The sequence below is a fragment of the Pyxicephalus adspersus genome, chromosome 4 (assembly GCF_032062135.1).
Source record: "Pyxicephalus adspersus chromosome 4, UCB_Pads_2.0, whole genome shotgun sequence".
Lineage (NCBI taxonomy): Eukaryota > Metazoa > Chordata > Amphibia > Anura > Pyxicephalidae > Pyxicephalus > Pyxicephalus adspersus.
In genome coordinates this window covers 56,746,561-56,774,434 of record NC_092861.1, presented here as the reverse complement: position 1 = coordinate 56,774,434, position 27,874 = coordinate 56,746,561, and the positions used below count along the sequence as shown (strand labels likewise).

Below are 27,874 nucleotides of genomic sequence, written 5' to 3'. Positions count from 1 at the left end.
ACTTTATTGTGTGCAGCTACATTATATTCTTATCCTTTCCCTGTTTTTTCTTTCTCTTTTAACTGAATTCTGCGGTTACCTTGGAGATGTATTAATCTTCAGCAATAAATACCTTACAGGTCGAGAATGGTAGCTCAAGATATGTGTTCATTGAGAAAGACATACCATTGGGCTTAGTTAGGTGCCATTAATGTAAAAAAATTTTAGAGTTAAGAGTTAAGGGACAAAAGGCAGTCTCCATCTTGGTGTATAAACTGCGCAGGACAATAACATAGTATCCAACCTTCTGAGAAGGGGGAATGGGAACATTGTCAGCTTTATTGTCAGTATTTTTAAATTTTTTCAGTGTAAAGGTAAATGTACGGTGAGAAAGGAAGAGTTAACTGGTGGTAAAATGTGGTATTGAAAACTTGATAATTTTGGACGTTTTCAGTAGGATTTAACATATTTTCCCTATAATGATTCCACGTGGCTTTAACTGACATTTTGCCAACCCATAGCATCATCCTCTGTAAAACCAGGCTTCCAAACACTTGATATTATTAACCTAAACTCTGGAAATTGTATAGAAATCAATGGACAGTACAATAGTAACTTTAACACCTCTTGTTAGTGTTAAGAGTCTCCTTACATATACTCTTGTGTTCTTACATCATGATAAGCTAATAATATTAATAAACAGGATTTATATAGTGCCTACATATTACGCAGTGCTGTACATTAAATAGGGATTTAGGCCAGTTGGTACCACCAGAAGACATCAAAGTTTGGCAGTTCCCATACTGTAGTGCTGAAGTCTTCGTTATTCCATAAGGTACTGACAAGTTTACTTTTTACTTTAAAGTGAAGTCTTCAGGTTTGCTGGAAGAAAATCCTCTTTATGTTAGCTGTATATTAGTTATGCATTGTTTTCACAGACATTTTTCTGTTGGTAAGGACCTTTTATCTACTATAAAATCTTTAGAAAAAAATGAGGTGGCAAAGGACTGTCTTATCTGTATATTTGTGATCATTCCTAGATTCCAGCAGAAAAATGGCACCTACTAAATCATCAGATCTAAAGTGGTAAAGCTAAAAATATTGATGGGGATGCCAATAATATGACCTCAAGCTTTGTGCAAATTCTAGAACAGATACCGAGTTATTTACAGGGGCAGGGAGTAAGAATTGTGAGTAATCCTCCCAGCAAACAGACTTCTTTTTCTTCGTAGCAAAAAAGATATGCCAATGTTATTTTTAGCAACAAAAATAATTGCTAGCTAAAGACTTGATTTTAAAGATAATTTTCAGTAACTGTTAAGCCCTATTTAGCTTTAATTTTAAGGAAACCTCAAGTCCCAGCATTCCACTGTTTAAAAGCAGTGGTCTGTCTGCAGCAGTTCTTGACACTCTTGCTTAGACACAACTGCAGCTTTGTAATCAGCAGTTCTTACTCTCCTTGGTAATTTTTGTAACCACAACTGATTTTTTTAACTTAGAAATTTGATATTTACTATTATAATGTTTTTTTTCTTGGGATAGTATATAGATGCATTTTATTAAATTAAAATATCATTGAAAAGTTCATTTTCAATAATTCAGAAAGTGAAACTCTAATATAAAACTCTGAAACTATATTATATAGATTGATTAGAATAATATATTTCACAGTGATTTCACAGTGACTGAAATATTTCAAGAGTTTATTTCTTTTTCATTTTCGTTTATTCGTTCATTTAGTTTATTTCGTTTTTTCTTTATCATTTTGCTGATTATGGCCTACAGGTAATGAAAGGTAATGAAAATTCAGTATTTAAAAAATTTAGATCACAGAAGACCAATAAAAAAGAATAATTTTTTATACAGAAAATTTGGCCTATTGAAAAGTATGCCATGTACGCACTCAATACTTGCATGAATTACGGCATCATTGTAGAGTGGCATGAAGGCGAACAGTCTGTGGCACTGCTGAGGTGTTATGGAAGCCTATGCTTTGATAGTGGTTTTGAGCTCAACTGCATTTTTGGGTCTGCAGTCCCATCTTCCTCTTGACAATACCCCATAGACACTCTATGGAGTTCATTTCAGGTGAGTTTTCTGGCCAATGAAGCACAGTGATACCATGGTCATTAAACCAGGTATTGGTACTTTTGGCAGTGTGGGCAGTTGCCAAGTCCTGCTGGAAGATTAAATCAGGATCTCCAAAAAGCTTGTCAGCAGAGGGAAGCATGAAGTGCTCTAAAATTTCATGGTGGATGATTGTGCTGACTTTGGACTTGAAACACAGTGGACCGACACCAGCAGATGACATGGCTCCAAAAATCATCACTAACTGTGGAAAATTCACACTGAACCTCAAGCAACTTGGATTATGTGCTTATCCACTCTTCCTCCAGATTCTGGGACCTTAACTTTTAAAGGAAATGCAAAATAAATTTTTACCTGGAAAGAGGACTTTGGACCATTGGTTCAGACACAAGGCATGCAACAGTTGTAGCCCATGTCCCGGATACATATGTATGTGGTGCTTGTGCACCTATTTCTGCCACATTCTTTCCTTCCAATTTACTCTCCTTTAATATACTTGGATACAGCACTCTGTAAACAGCCAGCTTCTGTAGCAATGACCATTTGTGGCTTACAATCCTTGTGGAGGGTGTCAATGACTGTCTTCAGGACAACTGTTAAGTCATTTGTTTCCCTATGATTGTATGGCCTACTGAACCAAACTGAGAGATCATTTAAAGGCTCAGGACACCTTTGTAGGTGTTTTGGGGTTATTTAGCTGAGTAGTGTGAGACACCATGAGTCTACCATATTGAACTTTTTTACAATATTCTAACTTTCTGAAATGCTGAATTTAGAGTTTTCATTACTTGAAGGCCATAATCCGCAAAATGAGAAGAAACAATGAAATGTATCAATCTGTGTGTAATGAGTCTACATAATATTTGAGTTTACTTTTTGAATTTAATTACTATAATAAATAACTTTTTATTGACATTCCTATTTATTTAGATGCACCTGTATTTAATCCATAAGTAACTAGCGGATCAGTGACTGTACACCAGCCAGTGTAAGGACATCTGATATGAACATACTTGTTCTAGACCAGGTTTAGGAAAGACACAGATAGTAACCCCTAAGCCTAAAAATACAAACAAAGCAGTACAGGTAGTAGTTCCCATATTGTTCTCTTGACAGGTAATATATTACCATTCTAGTAGCAACAATATTTATGTATTACATTTTTTTAATAGAATTGTATTTTCTGTAGCTCACATTGGTTTATGTTACTTGATTTATATGTCACAATATTTGACTTTTTGTTTGCATTAAAACTCACATTTAGATTACATATTATTCTTTATATTGATTATATTTGCTTGTCTCTGTATGTACTTGTTACATGTCGAGGACATAAAGAGTCTTTGACAAGTCACACTGTTACATCCTATTTCAGGGCAGCTTGTCATACTATTCCCTGTTCTGTATTATGTTCCCATAACTCACGGTCATCTTTGCTTTCCCGCAAGTGACATTTCTCCATTTGACATCAGCATACTCGACACTATTGATTTCTGTCTCTGCGTCTCGTTATACATTAAATCCTCAGCAGGCTGCAACCTGCTGTGGAACATACTGTACTGTAACTTTCCTCGAGCCATCTTTCATTCACTGTTTGACAAGGATAAATATGGACTGGAAGAACAGTGTGTCACAAAGCAAATACAGGCTAGGCGACAGCCACTTAGCCTAGTAACTTTTAGTATTTGCCTGGCCTTAATATGTGTGAAGTTTAAATATTGATATCACTCCAGATACAATTTCTTTCAGTACTTTTCATGAACCATATGCATTGGAACACACATGGTTCTAACCAAAGATTATGTGTTGCTTGATGCCAAGCAGATATTACTGGTGTAGGGTTAGTATTAAAGAGCCCTTAGTTACTCAATTATTCTGTAAACCTATAAAGAAAGATTTGGCTTGCTCGTACTTTCTGCTCCTTTAAAAAAGCACTCAAAATCCATCTTTTCAAACTTGCCTACCCACTGCCTTCTCTCTCCTAAAACCCCCACTACTTACCCACCATTCTCCCCTCTCCTGTTGTGTGCTTAGATTTGCTCGATTTTAAGCTCTTTGGGGCATGGTCCTCTCCTCCTCCTGTGTCACTGTCTGTATCTGTCTGTAATTTGCAACCCCTATTTAATGTACAGCACTGTAATATGTTGGCACTATATAAATCCTGTTTACTAATAATAATAATAATAATAATATTTCTGGGGCCTACACTAGTCATAAATGATCAAATCAGCTCCACAGTCTTTCTCAAATGTCTTTGCCACCAGAGAAGCATATGCTGTTAACTGGCATTTATCTTACATTTGTGATCAACCTTAAATGCTAGAATGGGAATGGACCTTTTCTTTAATGTAGAGTCAGGTTTTAATATTGCTATCTGTATTGCCATTGTGAAGATTTTGGCAGAATGCTAGTGAAAGGAAACCCTGGGGGTCCCAGGCAGCAGTACAACTTTTTACAGGGGTTCTAAGGTCTCCCCACACTAAAATTTTTTTTTAATGGCTGTCTGTCCTCCTGAATTAGGGATTTTCTTTCACTGGGGAAGGCATTTTTTGTTTGGTTAGATCTTACACGTTTTTTTTACTAATTTTTGGGTGGTGAATCCAGAAATGACCACAGTTTTTGCTATCACATTCAGTTTTTACGATACAGGGTACCTTCCATTTTTGTCAAAAACATACAAACTTTACATACATGAAAGAATAATGAAATAACTTGAATGTACTGTTTATTTACATTTCTTTCTTCATACAAAGGATTTTTTGTTACTCTAGGACATTTTTTTTACAGTAAAACATTTGAAAAATAATTGGGTAAGCGGTTAAGGTAAAAATTTATGCTTATAGCTTTTCCTGGAGTGTTCAGTGTTAGGACAATCCCGCCAGATGCTCCAACAATAGTCAGCCATGATATGTACATCCCATCTACTCTGATACCATGACTTTCAAACCTTGGTGAAATGGTTCACCTTGCTAATCACTGACTGCACCAAGGATTTCCGGGAAGTTAGAAAGATGGCTATGCAGAAAATGCACCTTGATGCTCATATTGCAACCAAGCATTTTGTAGGTCTCCCAAGGGTATCTGGACAATTTCTGTGTAATTATTTGCTCGTGTGTTTCCAAGAAAGTCCTTGGCAATGGCTTTGAATGATAGCCAAGCATTCTTTTGGACTTCTGACATTGTCCTGATGAAATGTTCATCTTTGATGAGCTGCCGAATCTGTGGACCATCAAACACACCGGCCTTTATTTTTTCAAATGACATACTAGGAAATGCCAAAATTAGGTACTTGAAACAGTCTCCCTCAGTTGGCAAAGCTTAAACGACCTGCTTCATCAGTCCCAGTTTCATGTTCAGAGGCGGGAATAAATTATTCTTTCTATCAACAAGTGGCTCATGTAGAATGTTTGTATCACCTGGTTTTAGGGCAGATCTTGGAGGCCAATTCTTTTCCACCCATTGCCTCTCATGAGCTTGGCTATCCCACATGCACAGATAACAGGGGTGCTTGGTGTATCTGCGTTGCTGACTAAGAAGGAAGCATACCATTTTAAGGTCAACACAGATGACCCAATTGTGTTATTGCAACAACCTAATGACTCTTAATGTCTGCATATTCTTCACAAAGAGAAACTGAATGGCCAATTGGGACTGGCCCAAATATATTGCCATTGTGAAGGAGGACACACTTTAAGCTCTGCTTTGAGCTCTCGACGAATAGTCGCCATTTAGTTGAGTTATGGATTGGAATTCCCAATTCCTCCAATAAACCAGGTATGTTATGGCAGTACACAAAGCAACTGTCTGTTGTAAAGTACTGCAGAAATTCCATTTCACTGGTTCAACAGTACGATAACTTTGTTCCTTTTTCAAGTAAGTTTTTCTCTCGCAGTCTTGGTGCTAGGAGTTCTAAAGCCACGTTCCAAATCACTCAACTCATGCTGATCAAATCCCTTACAAACAGAGTCTTCTTCAATTTCAAACTCTTCATCATTGTCACCTAGTTTACCTAGTTCATCACCATAACCATGTTCTTCAAGAGAGGGTAGTGTAAAGAAAACCGGCACTGGGACTTCATCTTAATGGGCCACTGGGTGTATAGCCGATGGTAGACTAGGATACTCTGTGTTACATTTATTTTCCTTGTTATCTCCTGAAGGTTTCACTATACAAAAGTAACAGTCATTGAAATGATCTCCTGGCTCTCGCCAAACCATAGGTATACCAAATGGAATCTTATCACGTGTTCCCTTTGTCCACATCCATAAACCCTCAACACAGTTTACACACCTTATGAGGGACCCAAGACTTATCTTGATCACCAAGTTTAACTTTGAAATATGCCAAATAGGCTTGCTCAACAAATATGCTGATGTTTGCCCTTGGACTGGGAATGGTGAAACTGCCACAGATATAACAAAATAAATCAGGATTGTTTAGGAAATACAACGAGAAACAGCAGAGCCAGACATGATCTGAAAGAAAGAAAATACGTGTGTAATTAGAAAAATAAGTTTTGCCTATTCACTACGTAGAGCAGCTAACAACCTCTGACCAACACTGTCTTGTGTGTAAATGAATAGCCTATACAATTCCACGGTACAGTAATCGCATTATTATAAGCGGTAGAGAAAAACCTAATGTGATAGAAGAAAACTAACTACACTTTCGGAATCAGCATACCTATTTTAGTGTAAATGAGCTTAAAAATTAAAGTCAACAAAATTTTTTTTCAAAATTGTTCCCCAGTGTTATTAAAAAAAAAAAAGAAAACATTTTATTACAAAGATCTATCATGAAATGTGTGGGGAAATCGCTGCTCATAGTATTCATTTCGTACTCATGTTACGAGATTATCTTACATTTCTGATTGAAAAGAGTTACTATTAAAAACAGGTATTATCTCTAGGATCACATATGGGCAGTGGTTTGAGTGGATCTCAATGTTTCCAGGTTAATAAAGCAGAGCAAAAGGAATGTAACCCATTTTTCAATAAAGGAACTTATGATATTATTATATCAGAATATATAGTTAAATAAAGTATAGTCTAGGAAAAGACTGCTATAAACCCACTGGTTCTATTATAGATAGTTGTTTCATGATTTAGGCATCCCTGGCATTCCTCCAGATGTGCATTTTCCCACTTCTGCATAAAAATAATTTCAAAAAAACTTCATGTTGGTAATGTTAGGCAACCTAAAAATAACTTCCAGCATGCAGCTGGCAAAGTATGGCTTCTGACAAGTGTTCTATCTTTTTCAGAAGGATTTACTAGGGAAGTCAGCTAAAGTGCATACAAACACATGCAACTGTGTATCCTGTTTTTTTCAGCAGCCTTTTAGCATAAAAATGACTTAGGCTTAGTCTACACGGACTGTTTCCCCAGCGTTTAACCTGAGGCTTTTAAAGCCCTTGTTTGAAGTCCCCATGCATTCCAATGGGCTAATCTACACCAGGACGTTTCCTTCAGGCACGTTTTTGAGCTTTATTTTAAACGTTGCTTGCAACGTTTAAAAAATTAAAACGCTGGTAAATCGCGGGAAAACGCGGGAAATCGCGGGAAAACGCGTCCATTGATTTTAATGGGAGCGTTTTCCTGCGTTTATGCATGCTAGAAATTGTCAATAAAAAAGCTTCCATTGATTTCAATGGAGGCTTTTACAAACGTTTTAACAATAGCCTGTGTCCTGTGTCACTATTCCATGTGTCATGCATTAATAATTACATGTACTATGCTGTTAAAAATTAACACCTATGCCTGGCACGTGTGACATTGTCTGCCATTGTGTTTGCTTTTGGTGCTTTTCACACCTGCAAATGATGTCATTCATTATCACTTGTGTAGTCATTGTCTTTAATTGTGCTTCACTTTGCACTCTTTTCACTCTATTCTGTGTATACTGTTACATTTGTCACTGTACTGTTGCATGATCACATTATCACATGTATGCAGGGATGTATGTACTTCCTGTACTTGCAGAAATCACTGCCCAGGGTGACAGTTTGCATTTCTACCAAGTGCTAAACGCTTGTAAAATCGCGGTAAATCGCGGTAAAACGCGGATAAACGCGGCATAGACGTTTTTCAGCTTTTTCCAGCATTTAAAAAAAGTTTTAAAACGTTAGAATAAGTGCATAAAAACGCTTATAAACGCAGTAGGAACGTTTACATGCCTTTTTACAAAACGTCCATGTAGACCCAGCCTTAGGTTGAGCTGTAGTAAGCTACAAGTAGTCTGACTGGTTGCTGTCAAAGTGCAGTGTGTACAGGTTAGTATTGGTTTCTAGGTTGATGATTGCAGATATTTTGAGATGCAGCATTATTAGGGAAATATACTGTTGCATGATATACCCATGCATCACCAGTAAAGCAAGTTATATTGGGTATATCATAACTGCTTCTGCAATTATATTCATTTTCTCAAGCAATTATTTTGTCTTCATTCAGCCCACTTTACAAATCAAATAATCTGTAAAGTCTTAAGAAGACCACATAAATAGATACTCTTGATAGAGGCCTGGTGCTGCTTTGTAAGGAAGAATATGTTTGAAAGAATTATTCGGATTCAAAGTTGGTGGGTGTCTATGGGATATTTATTAAAATTGCGGGTCACAATTATAAAACATCATTTGTTAAGGTTGTCTGCATACGGTTGGTTGGGAAGTTGTTATTTGTATGAAGTGACTTCAGCAGCTCTGCTTTAAGTAAACCTCCGTTCTTTAATTAGGCCAGAAGTCATCTTTCTGTAACAAAGTTAAGCATCACTTTCACAGAATGTGAACATGTAAAACATGCTTGATAAGTTAAGAACATCTGCAGTAAGATACAGCTTAATGTAGCACGCCTCGTTGCTGTAGCAACATCACTCCAGCTCAATGCATTCTGCAGGAACAAGACATGGCTCTGTCATGCCTCACTAATAATGTCTGCACTGACCAGATGTTAAAGCTTTCCCAGAGCAGTCAGACCTCTCCTGTTTACATTATGTCATGTAAAAATATCAAATGCTTGCCTATTAGTAAAATGCAGAGTAGTTGTGACCTGATTTTTTATGAAAATGTTCAAATCCATTAGCAGTCCATCCAATTATGCAGTTTGCGAACCACACAATAATAAAGAGGCTTTCCCAGAAACTAACATTCCACCTCATGTTAATTTACCTATAAACAGAAATGTAATGGCTAAAGTCTGTATGACAGATTTTTTCACTGAAAGTGAAGTAGTCTGATGCTAAAATATACCTGTAGAACACCTGACTGCAAACTGCATCTCTTCAGTATTTATAGGTACGTGGGAGCTTTAATCAGCAATGTGTAACAAAGCAATGTTTTCTTTGGTTGCTATGAAAAGTCAGATTTGTATGTTATATGTTTGTATGTAATCATATTGTATGTTAGCAGCAAATACAGCTGGGTCTTCTGCTATGTCATCCCTATAGGGAGTTGTCAAATGCAGTGCGGAGGTGGCAGACACCAAGAAGAAACTGGCCATGTCATAAGCATAAGTGATTATGCAGTCAAAGAGCCTTTCTTCTGTTTGTCAAGCCTTTACCCCACTGCCTCCGCTTACTCATGATCACAGTACAGACGCTCCTTCAACTGAAGGTGTATGTATTGGTTTTATCCAAGCAAATAGATAAATAGTATGAAAACATCAGTGAACTAACAAAATATTTGTCAATATGTTTTAAAATTTTAATTAGTCTTGTAACCTTGCTTTTCTGTGTTTTTTTTAAAGCAGAACTAAAGTTCCACTTTTTGAAAAAAATGCACATTTAGGGGGGTCATTATTGCAGAAAGGGGCAAACGATGTCCCTTCTACAATAATCTCTCCTACCTGTCTGATCACTCCAGCTATCTGTAAAAAAAAAAAAGAAAAAAAAAAAAAAAGCTGAGCTGCACATGCCAGAATACCCGCAATCCAAGCTTCCCCTGTGCATGCCAGGATTAAATGAACTACATCATCTCGGCCTAGCCAGTCGAAATGGTTGAAGAGCGTATTCAGGAAGAAAAGAAGGAAGAAGATGGTGGAACATGGACAGGTATGTATTATCTTAAAGGAGTACTAAACACACGATAAAGTTGGTCTCATCCTACACTATATTGTGTAGAACCTGTTTAAATACCAGGTCTTTCCTGTAAGCATGTTTGGGTAAATAAAGAATTACAGCACGGTGCAAGGCAGTAAAGTCCTAAATGGCCTACTTAGTAAAAAATAGAATGAACACTAACCTGTGGGTTGCAGCACTTTATTGAAGAGTCACCAAGTCACAGGATATTTGAAAACTCCCGAACAATCAGGCTTGTGTGATTATAGGAGAACAGTTTTGGGCTTACGTCGGCCCTTCCTCGGGTCTAAAACACATCTAATTCTACATTACAAAATTGCAGTTTAAATATATCCTTTCTATGAGATTTTTGGTCTTGCTGTAACTATGCTTTTTATTTTTATAGATGTTAGAAACTTTACAAGTTGCATCTTTTTATGTGTTTATAATACTAACAGCGCAGCCTGCAAGGAATTCTCTCTAAGCTTTGTGGATGCAAAATTTTGCTTTTGTCTTGAAGCAGACAAAAGGCAATTCCCGATTTCCTTGTTAATTTGCTTTAGATGCATGCTGTATTTTCTTTTTAAAATAAATAAACACTTAAATGTACATGAACCATGTCCCAACTTGCTGGTTAAAAATAATTTTCCTACTACATAGGAGGAATTGATATCTTGTACAAATTAAAATACATCACATAATATATACTTAGTTAGGCATGAGGTATGTTATCTTCAATCCATGATACATATACTAAGCATGGTTATTTAACAAAAAAACAAGGGAATGTGGGAAAAATTCCTTCAAATTGTGTAAAATCTTCTCTTAGATGTGTATCTTGAGAACACAAAAGATACTTATTTGCTCTGTATGTAAGTTATAGGAGTAATATAAAAAGTAATAATAGTTACAAGGAAATGTGGAAAAGTGTCCCTTTACATTGGTGGTCAGTGGATCTATGCCCTTTAATCTTGATGGTCACTTGAAAAAGGCTTCCTATACTGGAATACCAATGTTCAAAAACAGGAAGTAGACACTGCTTTTGTAACTTAAGAGGAATATATTCCATTGATAAAGAATATGACTTAGTACATAGCATCTGAGTAACTATACCACATTAAGTGTAATTTTTTTAATTTTTTTTACACTTTTGTTGATAGTTATACTTACATATGGTAAGACTTTTGCATTGTCTTTACAACCAACAGCTTTCATGTGCTATAGCTCTTAAGAATGTTGCTTTATTCACTTCCTGATATTCATTTTGTTGTATTTAGACCCATTTAGGGGGTTTGCAGACTTTTAATATTTTCATCACTTGATTGCTTGTTAACATTTGGAGCATACGTGAAAAGTAATAGTAATTTCTGTACATTAAATTTACTGGAACCCACGGGCACTGATTAGACCCTTTTCTATTTATTTTTGCAGCTTTAAAATGAAGACATTTGGTGACAATTTTTTAGATATGGCTTTGATTTATGAAACTAAACTCTAGTGTATGAAACCAATAGGGTTCCTGGTTTTATTGAAATTTCAGCAACATTCCCCAGTTTAATACTTAAGACTAAATCTGACTTACACAATCACTATGCCATTCGTCTGACTTCATGAAATTTAAATGGCTGTGAAAGCTCTCATGGATCACAAGCTAAAAGTTGATTTGAATTATTTTCATTCACCTTCATTATGGCAAAGCTTGCACATGGCAAACCTTATTATTTTATTCTGGCTAGATGGCAGCATTAGGTAACATTGACCAGTTTGGAATAGTCTGTGCCTGCTAGTAATTGTTTGTATATTAAAATTAGGAAGAAATTTGTGCTGGTTTTGGAATTCTATTTTTTATTTTGCTAACAAAAAAGAATGACTTTAAAATGGAACAAAACGCTGAATCATGTTCTGAAATAAATATTCTTCATATTGTAGATAACAGTAAACAATTCTAGTAAAGTCTGTCTTTTTAAAAGGGAATTTATCCATTTTTTATGTATCGTACAGTATGCAAAATACCTAAAAGGCTAAGTCAGTATTGTCAGAGAGATGGTTATTGCATATTTAACCGTATTTTAGTGTCTAAATGACCTAAGCAATGCTTTCAATTTATCATCTCTTCTTTGAATATTTACTGTATATTACCTAATCTTTCCTGGCTTTCCTCCACTTGTTGACGATTCAGTGAATATTACATTTTTTCAGCGATTGGCTTTCCTTACAAAATACTTTTCTCTGTGTATACAAAAATTCTTTGTGTAATAAAACACAATGCAGAAAACATTTTTCTTTTTCTTTTTAATAGGGTACTGGGTCCACAACTGGGACATTGACTCATCCTTCCTCAGGAACTCCAGTAACAGGCCACAAGAGGATGATTATTCCAAACCAGCCACCACTGACAGCAACAAAGAAAACAGCAGCCAAACCACAGCCACAGTCTACATCCCAACCGGTTCCTGCTGGGTCACCTATAACGCAGAGGTCTCAGCCTGTCCCTGCACCTTATGCCACTGCTTCCATTCCTAACCGACCCACATACAACGTTAAGTCTGCTCAACCCAGCCCTCAGTACGTTCCACCTGGTCCCCAACCAGGGCAACCTATAAATGTTGCCCCTAACCAATACTATGCTCCACAAAAATCTACAATTCCTCGTGAACCTGAATATATTCCACCTCAGCCTGTACGTTATGCAGACCCTGGCTATGGCTATTCCCAGGGCAACCAGGTGAAGTATCAAGATCCCTACTATCCACCAGCACAAACCTATGGAGGAAGAAACAATTCTGAGATTCCATATGCACACCAAGGAGGATGGAAACCAGAACCTGCTTTTGCTCCAACACCTGCTGTAGGCCAGCAGCCCCCCGGTGCCTATCCACCTGCTAATAGTAAGAAGACATATATCACCGATCAACCATATGTTCCACCACCGCAACCAAAGGTAGGTAGTATAAAGGCTTTTTATTTTCCTAAATCGATAAGTTATGTTTTTCTATCCTGTTCAGAAGTTAGTTGTATTGTTTGTTTTTTTTTTTTATTCAGTCTATAAGGAAAAAAGTTAACATTGATTTGTTTTTCTATTTGCAGCTCACGATGTTAAAAAATGAAAAAAAAAAAGTTATTTTTATCTACAATAAAATATATACAATATAGGGTATTTTTTGCCACTTACCCTGTTGCTTTCTGAAACAAGGAAACTGAAAATAATAATGTGGAATTTGAAGAATTTCTTCTTTTAAGCTTATATGTAGATTAAGTCCCAAGTTGTTCTCATATTTATAAGGGTAGATATGTTTTGTTTGATTTTTCTGGCCAAATTCAGTTTTATTGGCAGTGTTAAGAGATACTTAGTTATTATTTTTATCTTTTTCCCAAAAAAAGGGAAGCCATAAAAGTAACAATGGTACATAATCTTTGTAATATTGGGGCAACCATAGCTATAAATAAACAGATCTTTGGTGAGATTAGCAGACATTGAGAGATCACTCTGTCTACTTTTCTGATAATATCTTCATTGGGGGCCAACTGCAGTAATCTCAAATGTCAGAGATTTTTTAGGGTATGTTGTTAGTACTTCTTTTTTTTTCTTTAGTTAATCTTTACAGTTCCCTGTTATCACATATGAATCTGTTGTGTTGCTTGTTTTTATCAAGCTGTGTATTGTCACTGCACAACACCAATAGCGTCCCAAGCTCTTTCTAAAAGGCAAATTGTTATTGTATATTACAGTAACATTGTACATTTCAATTGAAAGGGTACTATACACACCTCTTTAAGAGTCAATGGTTCTGATTTAACCTTCTGGGCAGTTCATTTCTGTTCAGATTTATATGTCTAAAAGCCTTTTTTCATGAAAATCTATTTAATATTATAATGGTATGGGTATATTAAAGTTTGAAACACAAAATCATGTCAAAATAATAAATTAAAAAAATGTTTTTAAATTAAAAAAAATAAATATTATACACATACTATTATATTATAGTGTAAAATAAATTTGCATGAAAGACAATGTACGGCTTTTAGACCTATAAATCCACTCTATTGCAATCAATACAGTTATTTTGTATTGAATGCTATACAAAATAATTTGAAATTCCCGCCACTCCCAAATGCACCCTGACATCTCCCGGGTGATTCATTAGATGCAGAGGACACTGGCCGGAGGATGTGAGGGGACGGGGATCGTGAATAAGGACGCTGGCGGACCAGGTAACGTAGTGTTTATTATTGTTTTTTTTATTGTTTTAGCTACCCCAAGTGTGGCTCAGGGTTACCGCTTTCAGCTTGTTTTTTTTTTTTTTTTTTACCCCGAATGAATGGATTCCTTAAAAGTCATTTGCTTTTCTTTTTGTTAGCAAATATTTTCAGTCCTAGATCAAATCCATTCCAGGTTTGCTGGATCACCCAGCTTCACTGATGAAAGTGTATCCTCTCCAGTTTTAGAGAGCTCTAGTCTTTGCTTTGTTCTAGCTCTGTCAGTATTTTAGGCAATCAACACTTCCAGAAATGCGCCCCCCCCCCCCCCCCCCATTGAGAACTTTTTTAATTTATCAAATCCTGTGTCACTACACTACAGGATTCTGCGGTCACATAGGGGTGAGAATAAGAGGTAACATAAGAGAATTGAAACCATAGTGTACAGCAGGGACCTTGTTGAAGTGTTGAGTTCTGAAACAATAGAAAAGTAAAGAAAAACAAAATTCAGGGTGGTGAATATGTTCCCTCTTCTACAGCTGACAGTGAACATTATGGTTTATTTAGTAAACAGACAGAGTCTCTTTGTTGTTCTAAAAAGACAAAAATCAGTTTTCCTATGTTGGGTAACACCAATATATGTCTTTGATGCAGAGGTTTCCATGGAACATTCATAATGTATTTCATCCATTATTACAAAATACCAGGAAAGATATATAAAATGATTTGTGCATGGAAAGTTACACTTATGTAAGCTATTCCCAGGAACGAATTATGTGGGATAAATGTCTTCCATGGTAAATAACTAACAGCAGAATAAAGGCCAATTTTAGCAGCTGACAAGAAATTAAGAAATATCGCTGGCAAATGAGGACTAAAGTGAGGATTTGTACCAAGGTTAAGAAAATTGTGTTTTAGTTCCTGGCTGTTGTTTGAACAGAGCTAAGCTCCTGTGTCCATGTTGGTGATCTTATTACAGTTTCCTATGTTGGGGACAAATCTTGATAAGCAAAGAATGTTTAAAAAACATGAAGCCAAGACAAGTAATTGTGCAAAGCTGCCTGTGAATGTGCAATAATGCTAGGAAAGAACATCTTGATTAGGTTAAATGTTGGATAATCTACAGCAAAGACCAGGAAACGCAACAGATTGTGAAGCAGATTTACTTGTTAACACATGTAAGCAATCGTCTTTTCGCCAGCAATTTACTATGACTAGAGACTTTAACTTAACTTTATAAACTAAAAATCCTGTCCCTTATGAGATATGGAATAAGAAGCGTTGGCTGTTTATTAATGTTTATAACAATATATTTCCCTGTATACCTGTGTGTATTGCAGAAGGTGGCATATGAGAAATATAATATAGGAGCAAGAAATAACACAAATTATATAGTAGTACATAGATGAATACTAGAAAGTTATTCATGGGTGTCCCCATAATCTAATTTACTTTTTTTTTTGACGGGGACTGAGCTTGGGTACATGGGGTGGTTTTACAATGGGAAATACTGTATGATCCTGGCTATTCAACCATGGGGATGCTAAACCATGTGTCCATGCCGGTGTGCCATGCTGGTGTTTTTTGTAAAAAGAGGAAACAACACATGTTCTACTACTAAAAAATCATAATATTAGGAAAATAATATTTTACATTGCTCTTGAAGTGTTATTGCATCAGTGCCAATGCTTAGCATACCTCCACTGGGAATAATGAATTACACTGAATGAAATATATTTCACTCTGGTTTTCTGGCAAACAACTGTCCATGTGGTATATTACCAACAAAGCTCAAAGAAATGTAAACCATTTTTTTTTTGGCTTGTATTGTCCTCTGAGTATCTGTGTATCTACATACGTCTGTTGCTTGGCTTCCGACTTCCAGCATCTCAAAACTGCTAGGGAGGAGTGCAGAAGATTAGAGTAAGCAAGTCATTATTTTTCTTTAATCCCAAAATAGATCTTCTCTGCATTTCCCTCATCTCCTTATGTTTAGGAATCCCATACACTCAGTCATCCTGCCTTCATTTCACACAGTGCCTAAATAATGTGTATGCAGTCATGCTGAACAGGGCATTTTAGTGGTTTTATCTCAGTGTTTTCATCTGTTACTTTCAGCAACAGTTTATGATTTCTATTCTTGTAAATGGTGCACACTGGTCAAGGGAAACATATACTGGGCTACAACACAAATGATCAGTATTAGAAAAGTCAGGAGTTTCCCCAATAAATAATGGGTGCATTGTTGATTTGCACCAAAGACGAGTTAAAAAAATACCCATACTTTGACATGCCTATTTCATGTACAAAGATGTTTTGCAAAAGTATCCGTAACAGCCGTCTAAGGCTTCATGTTTACACATTTCTATGTGACTGTTCCCTAGTTTGGTTTTGGTAGAAATTTTAGACCAAAGTTACAGTAAGTAACAATTTAAGTTTAGAAACAATACATCTCTATTGAGGATATGTCTTTTACCACTCATATGTAGAATGACTGCCACTAGGAAACACTGCTTGAGGCACGATAGGAATGAGACGGATGGTATTGCACAGAACTATAATATTGAGTCCTGCACAGCAAGCTGGCAAGGTATGTTTGGGGTGCCATTTAGAATCACATGTCATGCCTGGACACTGCCCTCCATGTTTGTTTTATAACATGATGTGTAGAAAACTTGTAAAATTTAGAATTTATGTATGTAAACTAGGCACTAAAAATGTATTTAGCATAAATGATTGTCTACCTGAACGAAGACATGGTGGATATGTGTATGGACCTGTACTTGTTCTTGGGAAGAGATTTCAAAAGGGGCAGTATTGTGGCCTGATGTATAGAAGCCAGACATCTAGTATTTTGAAATCAAGAACAAATATGTCAGCCCTATATTTATCTCATGACAGATGCACTTTAGAATTATACAGTTATCTTTTCTGTGTCTTAGTTATCAACATTACAAAATGATTTTGACCCCACCTTTTTGCAAAGTTCTTTGTTTCCTAATTATGTCCTTTCTTTTTTGGCTACACGGTGGACTATGCATGTAGACAAGGAGTAATAGATATTTATCAGGTGTATACATAGGCATAGGCTGCAGTCTGGAACATATAAGACAAGTTTGTGCTGAGGAGTCTGCTACTGAATTTGGTATGAACTGTTTTTGTATAAACAACATCATATTCCAAAGTCAATTATCTCTAAAGTACAATGTGTTCTGCGGCCAGAAAAAGCCTGTCTGAAGAGGATGGTGAGAGGGACATCAGCATAGGAGCGAACATTAGTGCATTGTATTCTGTATAATTTCAGACAAGAGGTCTCTTTTGTGTTTGTGTCCGGAAATGAAAAAAGATTGGCCAGCGTCAGTAAATTACAGATGTAAAGCACTGATTTGAAGGTAAGTATTGGTAGAGGGAATTAGATTTAACAACAGCATAGCTGCTAAAAGCAACAATAATGCACAAGTCATTTCAGTAACCTGGTGACCGCAGTGGAGCTTTGTAAACTCCCCGCACACGTCTCCCGGCTTCTGAAATGTCAAAAGTTGATTTTGCATTGCTGATCATTTTGTCTGGCTATTATTAGTTTTATTTTTTAAATTATTTAATTACTAGTAATAAAACTTTTTGGTGTTTTATGGTGTTAAAAAGCCGTCCTTAATCTTCAGGCAGCTGACTCTGTCCAAGCTAAATTGATGTCATTAACCCTCTGCAATGAAAAAAGTAGGGGTGTGGGCACCTCTAAAAGCAGATAAATCATTTTTACAAGTATAGAATAGGATATAAGTATATATAAGAGGATATAAATATTAGGTTATTGACTGGAATACACTATGTAGCATTCCACAGAATTTACATTTGTTTGTATATTGACCAGTTTATGGGAAGGTAGAGACCCACAAGTAAGACTAGTTTTGATACATTTTTATTCCTTTATAATCCCTGGACACAGTTCTACCCTGCTATGTGGGTAATCTTCTCCTGTTTTGCTTTAATGACTATTGAGGCAGTGGGTACCTGTGGTGTCAATGAAAAAGCAATTCACCAGAACTCATTAGCACATAGGTGCTGCTGCAGCTCTTATGCTTGTTTGCACAAGATCCTTGTCATGTTCTGTGTTAGAGCAGGCCCAGGCATTCCCAACATTGCAGGCTATAAATTCTGGAGCCAATGTAAATCTTACATATGTGCAGGGGGTAGGCTGTCAAATGGCCAAAAAGGATCGCAGTGGACTCCTTAAACTCTGTAGTTTATGATAGCTTTGGGGGATACAGTGATGACAGGATTTGGACCTCTCATCGTTGCAGGGTACTTGGCTTAGCCCCTACCCACCTCTGATATTTGTGTGTTGGCCTTTTACTGTAATATCTGGCCGTGCTCCCCAGTAGGAAGACTTGGTGGGGTGCCTGAAATGGGTATGGACTTGATGTGCTAGCACATAACTTCCTTGTGTTAGGTAAGTATTAAACACATATGTATGCTTTAAAAGTCAACTCCAGCTGTTAAAATGCAATGCCCAAAAAATCATCTCTTTTGTTTTATCTGTCAGATAGCAACAGGATCAGTCAGGGGTCTCCCTAAGAAGTATGATAATACTATTTGGGTATTTATTTTAGTAGGAGTAGTCTTTTATATGTAGCATTAGCTCTTCTTTATGGTCTCATTAATTTGCAGGTAGATGGTAGAACCTGCATTGTAAGTATGCATTTTGCCAGGCAATAGAAGGCATCTTTCAAATTATTATTTTTTTTTTTTTAAAAGACCACTTGTCATCTGCCCTGGGACTTCTTAGGTTCACCCTTTGCATTCAGCAGAGATAGAAATTGTTTACTTCAGTAATCTAGGCCATTGATTTCTTAGCGTCTAGACAAACTTTATGAAAAGGATTTGGTCTCACTTAGCAGGGCACAAGGGAGATGCAGTAAACAGAGAACACTTAATTATGTAAAAACTTTCAGAATCATCTATGTGTGGATTTCAATGGCTTTAAGTTGTGATCATCAGCTGCTTATGCTCTGAAGCGGAGAATTACTGCTGCTGACAGTAGATCTGTATGGCAAGTTACAAGGTCGATTGTAATCAGTATAACATTTGTTACCAACTTTTTACTTTAACATTTTTTTTTACATGAGAGTCCATAGTTAATTACACAGAAAACACTTACAGAGTTCAGCATTTCATGTCTACCTGAAATATTTGTTTACTAGCGAATGTTTGCCTGTTCCACACAAAATTTGTAAATTGGAATAGTGGTGCATTGTATATAGGTAAATCTGTTTTCACAGGATGCATTGAAATGGCTGTTTTATACTGGCAATAGACCCAACAGCGAGGGAGTTCTGAAGAATATTCAATAGTTCAGGTTAACCCTAATTAATTAAAACCTTTCCATCTTTATTGCATACCTTATTAGACCCAGTTATGTAATCAGTGTGTCTCTTGACTTCTCTACACAATGCAGGTAGAGTGTAGCTGATAGGAGAGGCCTTCAACATGCTGTAAATAGCTTCCTAAAGATATCACGTCACCTTGTTTCAGTGATTTTTTTCAAGAGCAGTGAGCTAGCATGAGCAAATTTCTAATCGCCTTTATTCGCTGGGTGTCGGTCATTTTCTAACTCTGTGATTGTAACAGGTCCCAAGTTATCAGATATTGGAGAGGGAGAGGTACTCCTTAATCTCAAGCCTTCCAGTTGTACCAGTACTCCATTCCAGCTGTTACCTTTTTACTTTTGCTAAGATGGCAAAGGCCCGGTGGTTTGCTACTCCTACCTCCCAACTTCAAAAATGAGAGCAATACTAACAGACTCCCTGGATACATTTTGGCATATAGTGTCCTCGACACAACTGTTATATGTTGGGTGGCCTTAAATTCTTTTTGCTACTGTTGTAGTAAATTACATCCTTGTGTATCATGGACCCACTCATCCCTAGGTCCGGATGTGGATGTGTTCTCTTCCACCCCCACCCCTTTCTGTGGCTTTTCTCCTTCTACTGTTTTTATATTTGTGTTCTGCTAGAGCCGGGTTTGTCCTTTGTCCTTAGTTTTGACAAGTTTTGGGCTGGGCCTATGGGTATTGTTTGAGCATTATTACCTCTCTATTTGACTTTCATAAGTTGTGAGGTTGGTATAGCAGTATTAGGCTTATTTACAGGTCATAAAATCTCTCCAAAATGGTATATTAGAGAAGAGGGAGGAAAAAGTGAAAAATTACATTGAACGGTGACATTTTATTTTTAATTTTAACTCAAATTGTAAAATTATTTTACTTTAAAATAATGTTTTAGGTGTGCAGATGGTCAGTTTTAAAAACTAGCCAGATTTCACACTACACATTTAGGAGCACATCTGATACAAATCCTGACAGTATCCAGGTTCTAGTCAGGTAATAGGCAAGCCAGAGCTTTATTCATTGGCATTGTGTGCTTTAGAGAGTGATGATACAGTACTAGCACTTCAGGCACAGTGTTCTGCTCGAGTGACAAAACAGTCTTAATATATTATAGTCATTTACAATGTGGTTTAGTCACATCACATTACGATCACTGACAGTTCAGTGCCATTTCCAATGAATGTTGCTCTATGGACATGAGAGTATCCTGAGAACATCAGCTTCTGTGTCTGTATAGGATCAGGATCATGCATTGTTTTGATGGCTTTCTTTAAATAGGAATAATATATTCACTAAAAAAAGCAATAGTAATAAATTGGAGTTCATGTTCCATTCATGTCAGATTTTGTCTTGCATTAACTATTAACATAGATAGATGTGTACCTGTGATTGATATACTTGGGATCCCAGTCCTTATTCTTCCTGACTAACTATGAGGCAGTACAGGGTTCCCTCGCCACTTCGCGCTTCATGTTTTGCGGCTTCAGTGCTTCGCGGGTTTTTCCAAAATATTCATCAAAAAATAAAAATGAAAAAATACAATCATGTCGGCAGCCACATTGTGGAAAGGAGCGTTGTTTCATGTTGATGCGCGAGAGAGAAGGATCCCTGCATGTCAAACAAAGAGATGAGTTGACTCAGAGTACATACCACGGGCTCTCATAAAGGTGCGTGATTGGTTTCCGGTGCGACATCCACCAATGAGAGTACGAGTGTATTTATCCCTGTGAGTTGATTGTCTGCGCATCATAGCAGCCTCACCTAGCATCTTCTCTTGTTGTATCTCGCCAGTCTTGTCCATGATGTTGACTGTCTCGCATACTGTATTTTAGTGTTGTGTTGGTGATAACTTGTTTTGTTTAGGCGATAACTTTTTTTATTAATTAAGCCCTTATAATGCCGCCTAAGCGCTGTGCCCCTGCGAAAGCTTCCTCCGGTGCGCCCAAGAGGAAGAAGATGATGACCATCAGCGAAAAAGTGAAACTTTTAGATATGATCAAAGGGGGCAGAAGTAATGCATCTGTAGCACGCCATTACGGGGTGAATGAATCTACAGTGCGGTACATCAAGAAAGAGGAAGCAAACATCCGCAAAACTGCTTCAATAACCTTCAATAAAGAAGCGAAACGTGTGGTAACTCCGTGTAATAACAGAATTGTGAAAATGGAAGCTGCACTGGCATTGTGGATTGCAGGAAAAAGACAGTGAGTTTGGACACTAATATGATCAGGACAAAGGCCAAAGCTCTCTACGACCAAATCTTGCCCGATGACGACAATGAAGAGGCTAAAGAAGGTGCTGACGAACCTCAAGCCAGTACTAGCGCTCCCAGGAGTGATTCGCCTCCTCGAGGACGAGGCTTTTCAGCCAGCAAAGGCTGGTTCGAAAAATTTCAAAAAAGATACGGCCTCAGAAATGTGCTTCTGTATGGTGAGGCTTCCTCTGCTGACAACGATGCTGCTTGTCGTTACGTGGAGGAAGAGTTTCCTAACCTCATCAGTGAGGGAGGCTTCCTCCCTGAACAAGTTTTTAACATGAATGAAACAGGCCTTTTTTGGAAGAGGATGCCTTCGCGTACATTCCTCTTCAAGGACGAAGTGAAGAGGCCAGGCTTCAAGGCTCACAAAGACCGTGTGACTCTCATCATGGCTGGCAATGCTGCAGGTTTTATGCTTAGGCCAGGCCTTATTTGTAAAGCCAAAAAAGCACGGGCATTAAAAAACAAAAATACGGCTCTGTTGCCCGTGTTCTGGATGCATAACTCCAAGGCCTGGGTAACGAAAGCTCTGACCCTTGAATGGTTCCTCCATTGCTTCATTCCCCAGGTGAAGCTGTATCTGGCTGAAAAGGGCCTCCCCTTTAAGGTCCTCCTCCTGATGGACTGTGCAGGAGGCCATGCAGCGTACCTGCAATATGACGGTGTGCAGAGTTTCTGCCCCCGAACACTACATCTCTAATTCAGCCGATGGATCAAGGTGTCATTTGTGCCTTTAAGGCACTCTACACTCGCTCCACAATGGAGGGCCTCATCTCGGCAGTTGACGATGCCAATGACGAATTCACCTTGAAAGCATACTGGCTCAGTTACGACAGCCTCATGTTTGTCTAATATTCAGCAAGCATTAAAGGACATGAAGAGTGAGACCATAAAGTCTAGCTGGAAGAAATTATGGCCGAACGTGGTGCACGACTATCCAGGCTTCACTCCTGAAGAAGTTCATCACTCAGCGGTGGAGAAGGCGGTGAGGCTGGCTCACATCATAAGGAATGAAGGATTTGTCGACATGACGGAAGAAGACATCAGCGCCCTTATCGATTGCCACTCGGACCCACTGACCGATGAAGACCTCCTTGAGATGACAAAGTCTGCAAGTGAGGAAGAAGACGAAGAAGAAACTGCAAAGCGTGGCCTTACCCTGGAGAATCTGCAACAATTGTGCAACATGGCAAGAGCGATGCAACAATTTGCACAAGACATTGACGACAATATGGTTCGAGCTGTCGATTTCAGCAATCGCGTTGATGGGGTTATGTCCTTGTACAGGGGAATTTTGAAGGAAAAGAAAAAACAAAGACAACTACCCATCACCATGTTTCTCTCCAAGGTAAAGCCCCCGGCTCTACCGTCAGCGCCTCCAGCAGAAGAGTCTCCGAGTGAGCCTAAAGCTTCTACGAGTCAAGTGAGACGCTCTCCTCCGCCACCAACACAAAACTCTTCGCCTCTCTCAGAAAGCAATGTTGATTAATGTTTATTACTGTATGTAAAACATTCTTGTACCCGCATACATATGAATACATACAAAAATTCCTAGGGGGAAATCCTACTTCGCGTTTTTTCAGCTTTCGCGGAAGGTTCTGGTCCCCATTAACCGTGAAAAATGAGGGATCACTGTACCTTCAGCCCACTCATGTTGCACAGGTAGTCGAGATACTCGAGTGGCACATCCATATGATGTGCTGTCACATAAAGCGTTGCTGTGTTCCCACTCCCATTTTTGGAGCCTGCCTCCATGCTCCATAGTAGGTGATGTGTGTTTATACAAGGAGAGCTGGTCAGGGCTGAAAAAGGGCAACAACCAAGTAGCAAGAATGGTATCTGCACATTTGTGCTAGGAGAAACAGCTTCAGAGCCCTACAAGATGACTTCAAATTGGCTTCTAATTTTCATATTTCTGACCAAACGGTCAGAACGAGACTTTGCTAGCCTTACATCCTGTATTGGGAGCTGACTTCACAGCCTGCTACTGAACATCTCAATTAGCATTAGCCAGAGAACACCATAATTGGCAGGTTCAACATTTGTTTCCCCCTTACGATTGTAAAGCCTTCTGTTGGTGCAGTGCCTGGTGTTATGAAGAGATTGATGCCATGGACTGGCCTCTCTAGATTTTGATCCAATACAGACCCTCTGGGACACTATGTATCTGTGCATCTGACACCTTCAAGTAGCACCACAGACTGTCCAGGAGCTTAATTATGCCCTGATCTGGGTCTGAGAGTAGTTCTCCCAGGGCACCATCAACCTCCTCCTCAAAGCATATTCATTGGGTCTGATTTAGGAAAGCTTTTCAAGGCTTTAGAGCAGTGTTTTTCAACTTTTTTTGAGCCACGGCACATTTTTTTACATTGAAAAAATCCTGCGGCACACCACAAATCAAAAATGTTACAAAATGACACTCTGTAGCTAATTCTTTTGTCTCTAAGAATAAACAAGAAAACTGTTACCTACTGCCACCCACTGACATGGAAGAGTATTACATTACTCTGCCAGTCACTACAGCACAGACACTCGACAATGGTAATTAGATAATTTCCCACGGTACACCTCTCATGGCACACTAGTGTGCCGCGGCACAGTGGTTGAAAATCACTGCTTTAGAGGATACACTTTCATCAGTGAAGCTTGGTAATCCAGCAAACTTGGAACGGATACCAAGTTTCCTATTTGTTAGCAAATGTTTTAAATTCTAGACCAGATCCATTCCAGGTTTTCTGGATCATTCAGCTTCACTGATGAAAGTGTATCCTCTGCAGCCTTGGAGAGCTTTCATAAATCAGACTGTCTGGAGTACATACAGGTATGTGGGGGCCATAAACAATACTGAGCCACATTCTGAGTTGTGATGATTTTGCTCTTCTGTTTTCAGTTTCCATATGTGACTTCAGTTTTCTTTTTTTTTGAGGAAGCATAAATAAATATTTATCACTTCCTATTATCTAAAATAAACCCAAAACCATATAAATATATATCAATTAATTCAGAAAAACAACACGTAACATCCATAATTTAGGTACATTCATAATGTTTTAAATGCCCCAACATAATTAAATGTATAGTGCACAGTGTCCATACGGTAAAGTCAACAATTGTATAAAGTGCTCAATTAATTTTCAAAAATGAGCTCTTATATCCATTTCTGTGATGTATGACCAACGCAAGAAGCCAAGTTCACGACTATATAATAAATAAGCAGGTCAAAACATGTAAAACGGGTCTTGTTCAGACTGCTATTGTGAAATTTTATGGTTAACTGGTCCCCAGCACCTATTTTAAAACTCTTGGCACTCAGGAGCTGTTTTTTGTGGGCCTTTGGGTGCATTTATGGAGCAGTGTGGTTTTCTTTCACAGGAAGCTTATGCAGAGGTCAAAGGGAAGCAGCTGGAGCTGCAGACCACCCTGAAATGCTGCATGAAACATCTTAAAAAATGCACCACAACCATACCACAGGCGTTAGTCTGTGGTAAAGCACAGCAGTACCCATGAAAAAAACAAGTTCTAAACAAGCCCTTAAGGAATACTTCAACCTCTTTTCTTCACTATTCACCAATAGCACATCCTAGCTAAAGGAGGTATTTTCAAGATAAACTCATCCCAATATAGAAGACGGAAAAAAAGATCCAAATAGTATGAACTTTTATAATATTTGGTTTTTATAACTGGCCCATATGCTAAGCATTAGACTGTATGGGGTATCAGAAGCCAGATAGGTTAGTGCATCACTGTATTTTTATGATGAAACTAAAAAATCTTCTTGTAAGCCTTCTCTTATCTTCTGTTAAGCCATGTGTTGCCATATTTTAATATGCAACCAAGTCAGTACTTCCAAGTTTTTTTCTCATGCAGGGTGAATGACCAGCCCAACACCACAGTCATAACATTGGTGTCCCACCAGAATACTGTAAACATGCATATGCTGAACCCTTTTGGTTTCTTTTAGATATATTTATATTGGTTGCATTTATAATGGGAGCATTTCACCTAATGCTGGTAAATCACCGGATTATGATCACTGGATATGATTATTAGTGATGGTTAGTAACAATATTTATAGTGTACCAGGCTTAATACTTACTGCAGATCATATATGTTTACTTAAGCATGAGGATTCGTCATTTTATTTTAATTCTGGACATTCTGTTTTCTATTCCCATTTTTTAAACATAAAATTAAAGATTTGATGTTGCTGAGTATAATAGCAGTGAAACATAACTTGGCTTTTGCAATGTGTTCTTCATACATCTGTACATTACAGAACATATATCAAAATTATCTTGTCACTGGAATTCAGCAGTTGCGTTTAGTTTGTTTCTGTAAAATATGGTAAATCCTTTGTAAGAAACAAATGCTTTATGATAGAGATTAGTATTTCAGTGACTCTGCCACTGACAGAGAATCATTTGTGACCTTAATTTTGTAAAGTAGAAATGTTTAATCCTTGGCTGAATTGATTATCTTAATTTGCTGCAGAAAGTCACGTAAAAATGCCAAGACCTCTCTCGACACTGAATGTACCATTGTCAGATGCCGTTAGACACTGGATCTCTAATGAGAATAGACTGGCAGCTATCTGATTAAAATAAATCATTGGAAAGAGCTTCATTGTGACTGGAATGAATCACTCCAGTGTCACTTCTGATATACCGTTATTGCGGTAAGAAGAAAAGGAGCAGCTTCTAAAGAAAACGAGTGTACAGAGGAAAACAAAAGCAGGCTTGATGATTGGAATAATGCTGACTTATATACTATTGTATTTATTCTATTTCATTCCATTTTTCCTAATTCTCACACATTTAATAATAAGTGTTAGCTCAAGCAAGTTACTAATGATTGCAGCAATACCCTCATCTATTAGTGAGGATATTTTGGTCTAAAAGTAGACCTTGAAGACCTAGACATTCACTACTAGTTTTCTGTACAGTCAACAGCTGACAACTCAGGCACGTACATGTAAGATGTCATTGCAATGGCATGTAGCACCACACATTAATGTAATGTCAATGTAAATCAATGTTTCCTATCCTCTATCTGTATTTCTTCATACTACAGTTTAACCTTAGTACATGTTTTTTATGTTAATAAATGAAAGAAGTGCACAGTTTGAGTCAAAATGGTTTATAGCATGCAAAACTACACTGCTGTTTGGTTGTACTACCTTACAATATAATGGTTGGCATGCTGTTGGTAATGGCAAATGTTAAAATGCAAGTTGATAAACTTTTATTCCCATTGCAGTTAATAGAATCAGCCTACACTATGGTAAGCAATTTGTATTTGGGTACCACATACTCTGTCCATAAATTGACACCACGAAAGTAGCAATACTGGCAGTCCATCAAATACACCTTGCTAGCGGTATGTAATGACCGATATAAACAGACACACATAGATATTGTGCCACTGAAAGCAGATTGTGAGTAAGAAGGACCCCAGAAGCCATCATGCTGATAAGAATGGAAATCTTCACTATCGATTCCCTTGTGGGTGGAGGCAGTGACTGCTGCTTAGAGTGATTGTTCCTCTGTAGGAATCAATACATATTACAAACACATTAGAGTCATTCTGTTATAACATTGCTTTCATGCTGTGTTAAGAGATGAGGTGTTTGTTCACATTGTACAGTAATGTGGCCTTGATTGCACAGTTCCTGCTGTGTAATTTTTGCTTTATTACATGTTACATGCCATTAGATATTAGGTCCTAATATACACTATTTTTTTTTTACTAATTATATATTTAAAATATTATTTTTAAATATATTTATTTTATTTTATATTTATATTCTGTTTTATAAAATATAAATTCATTTGACTTGCATCTTTAGGCTTATATCACACATAGAGGCCTATTCATATTTTTTTGTCGTTTTTTTTTTCTTTTGTTTTATTTATTTTCCC

At 37.5% G+C, this 27,874-nt stretch overlaps 1 protein-coding gene across 5 annotated transcripts in view; it reads left to right on the top strand.

Moving 5' to 3' along the window:
• The window catches only part of LPP (LIM domain containing preferred translocation partner in lipoma), a 173,713-nt gene that overhangs the window by 87,840 nt on the left and 57,999 nt on the right, over window positions 1-27,874 (top strand). For 4 of the 5 annotated variants that reach the window (XM_072408256.1, XM_072408254.1, XM_072408255.1 and 1 more), the window contains one exon: window positions 12,416-13,057. In XM_072408256.1, coding sequence (XP_072264357.1) covers window positions 12,416-13,057 — 642 coding nt within the window. Of the gene's footprint in view, window positions 1-12,415; window positions 13,058-17,564; window positions 17,706-27,874 lie in introns of those variants that run through there. The other variant, XM_072408257.1, reaches the window with a different exon arrangement.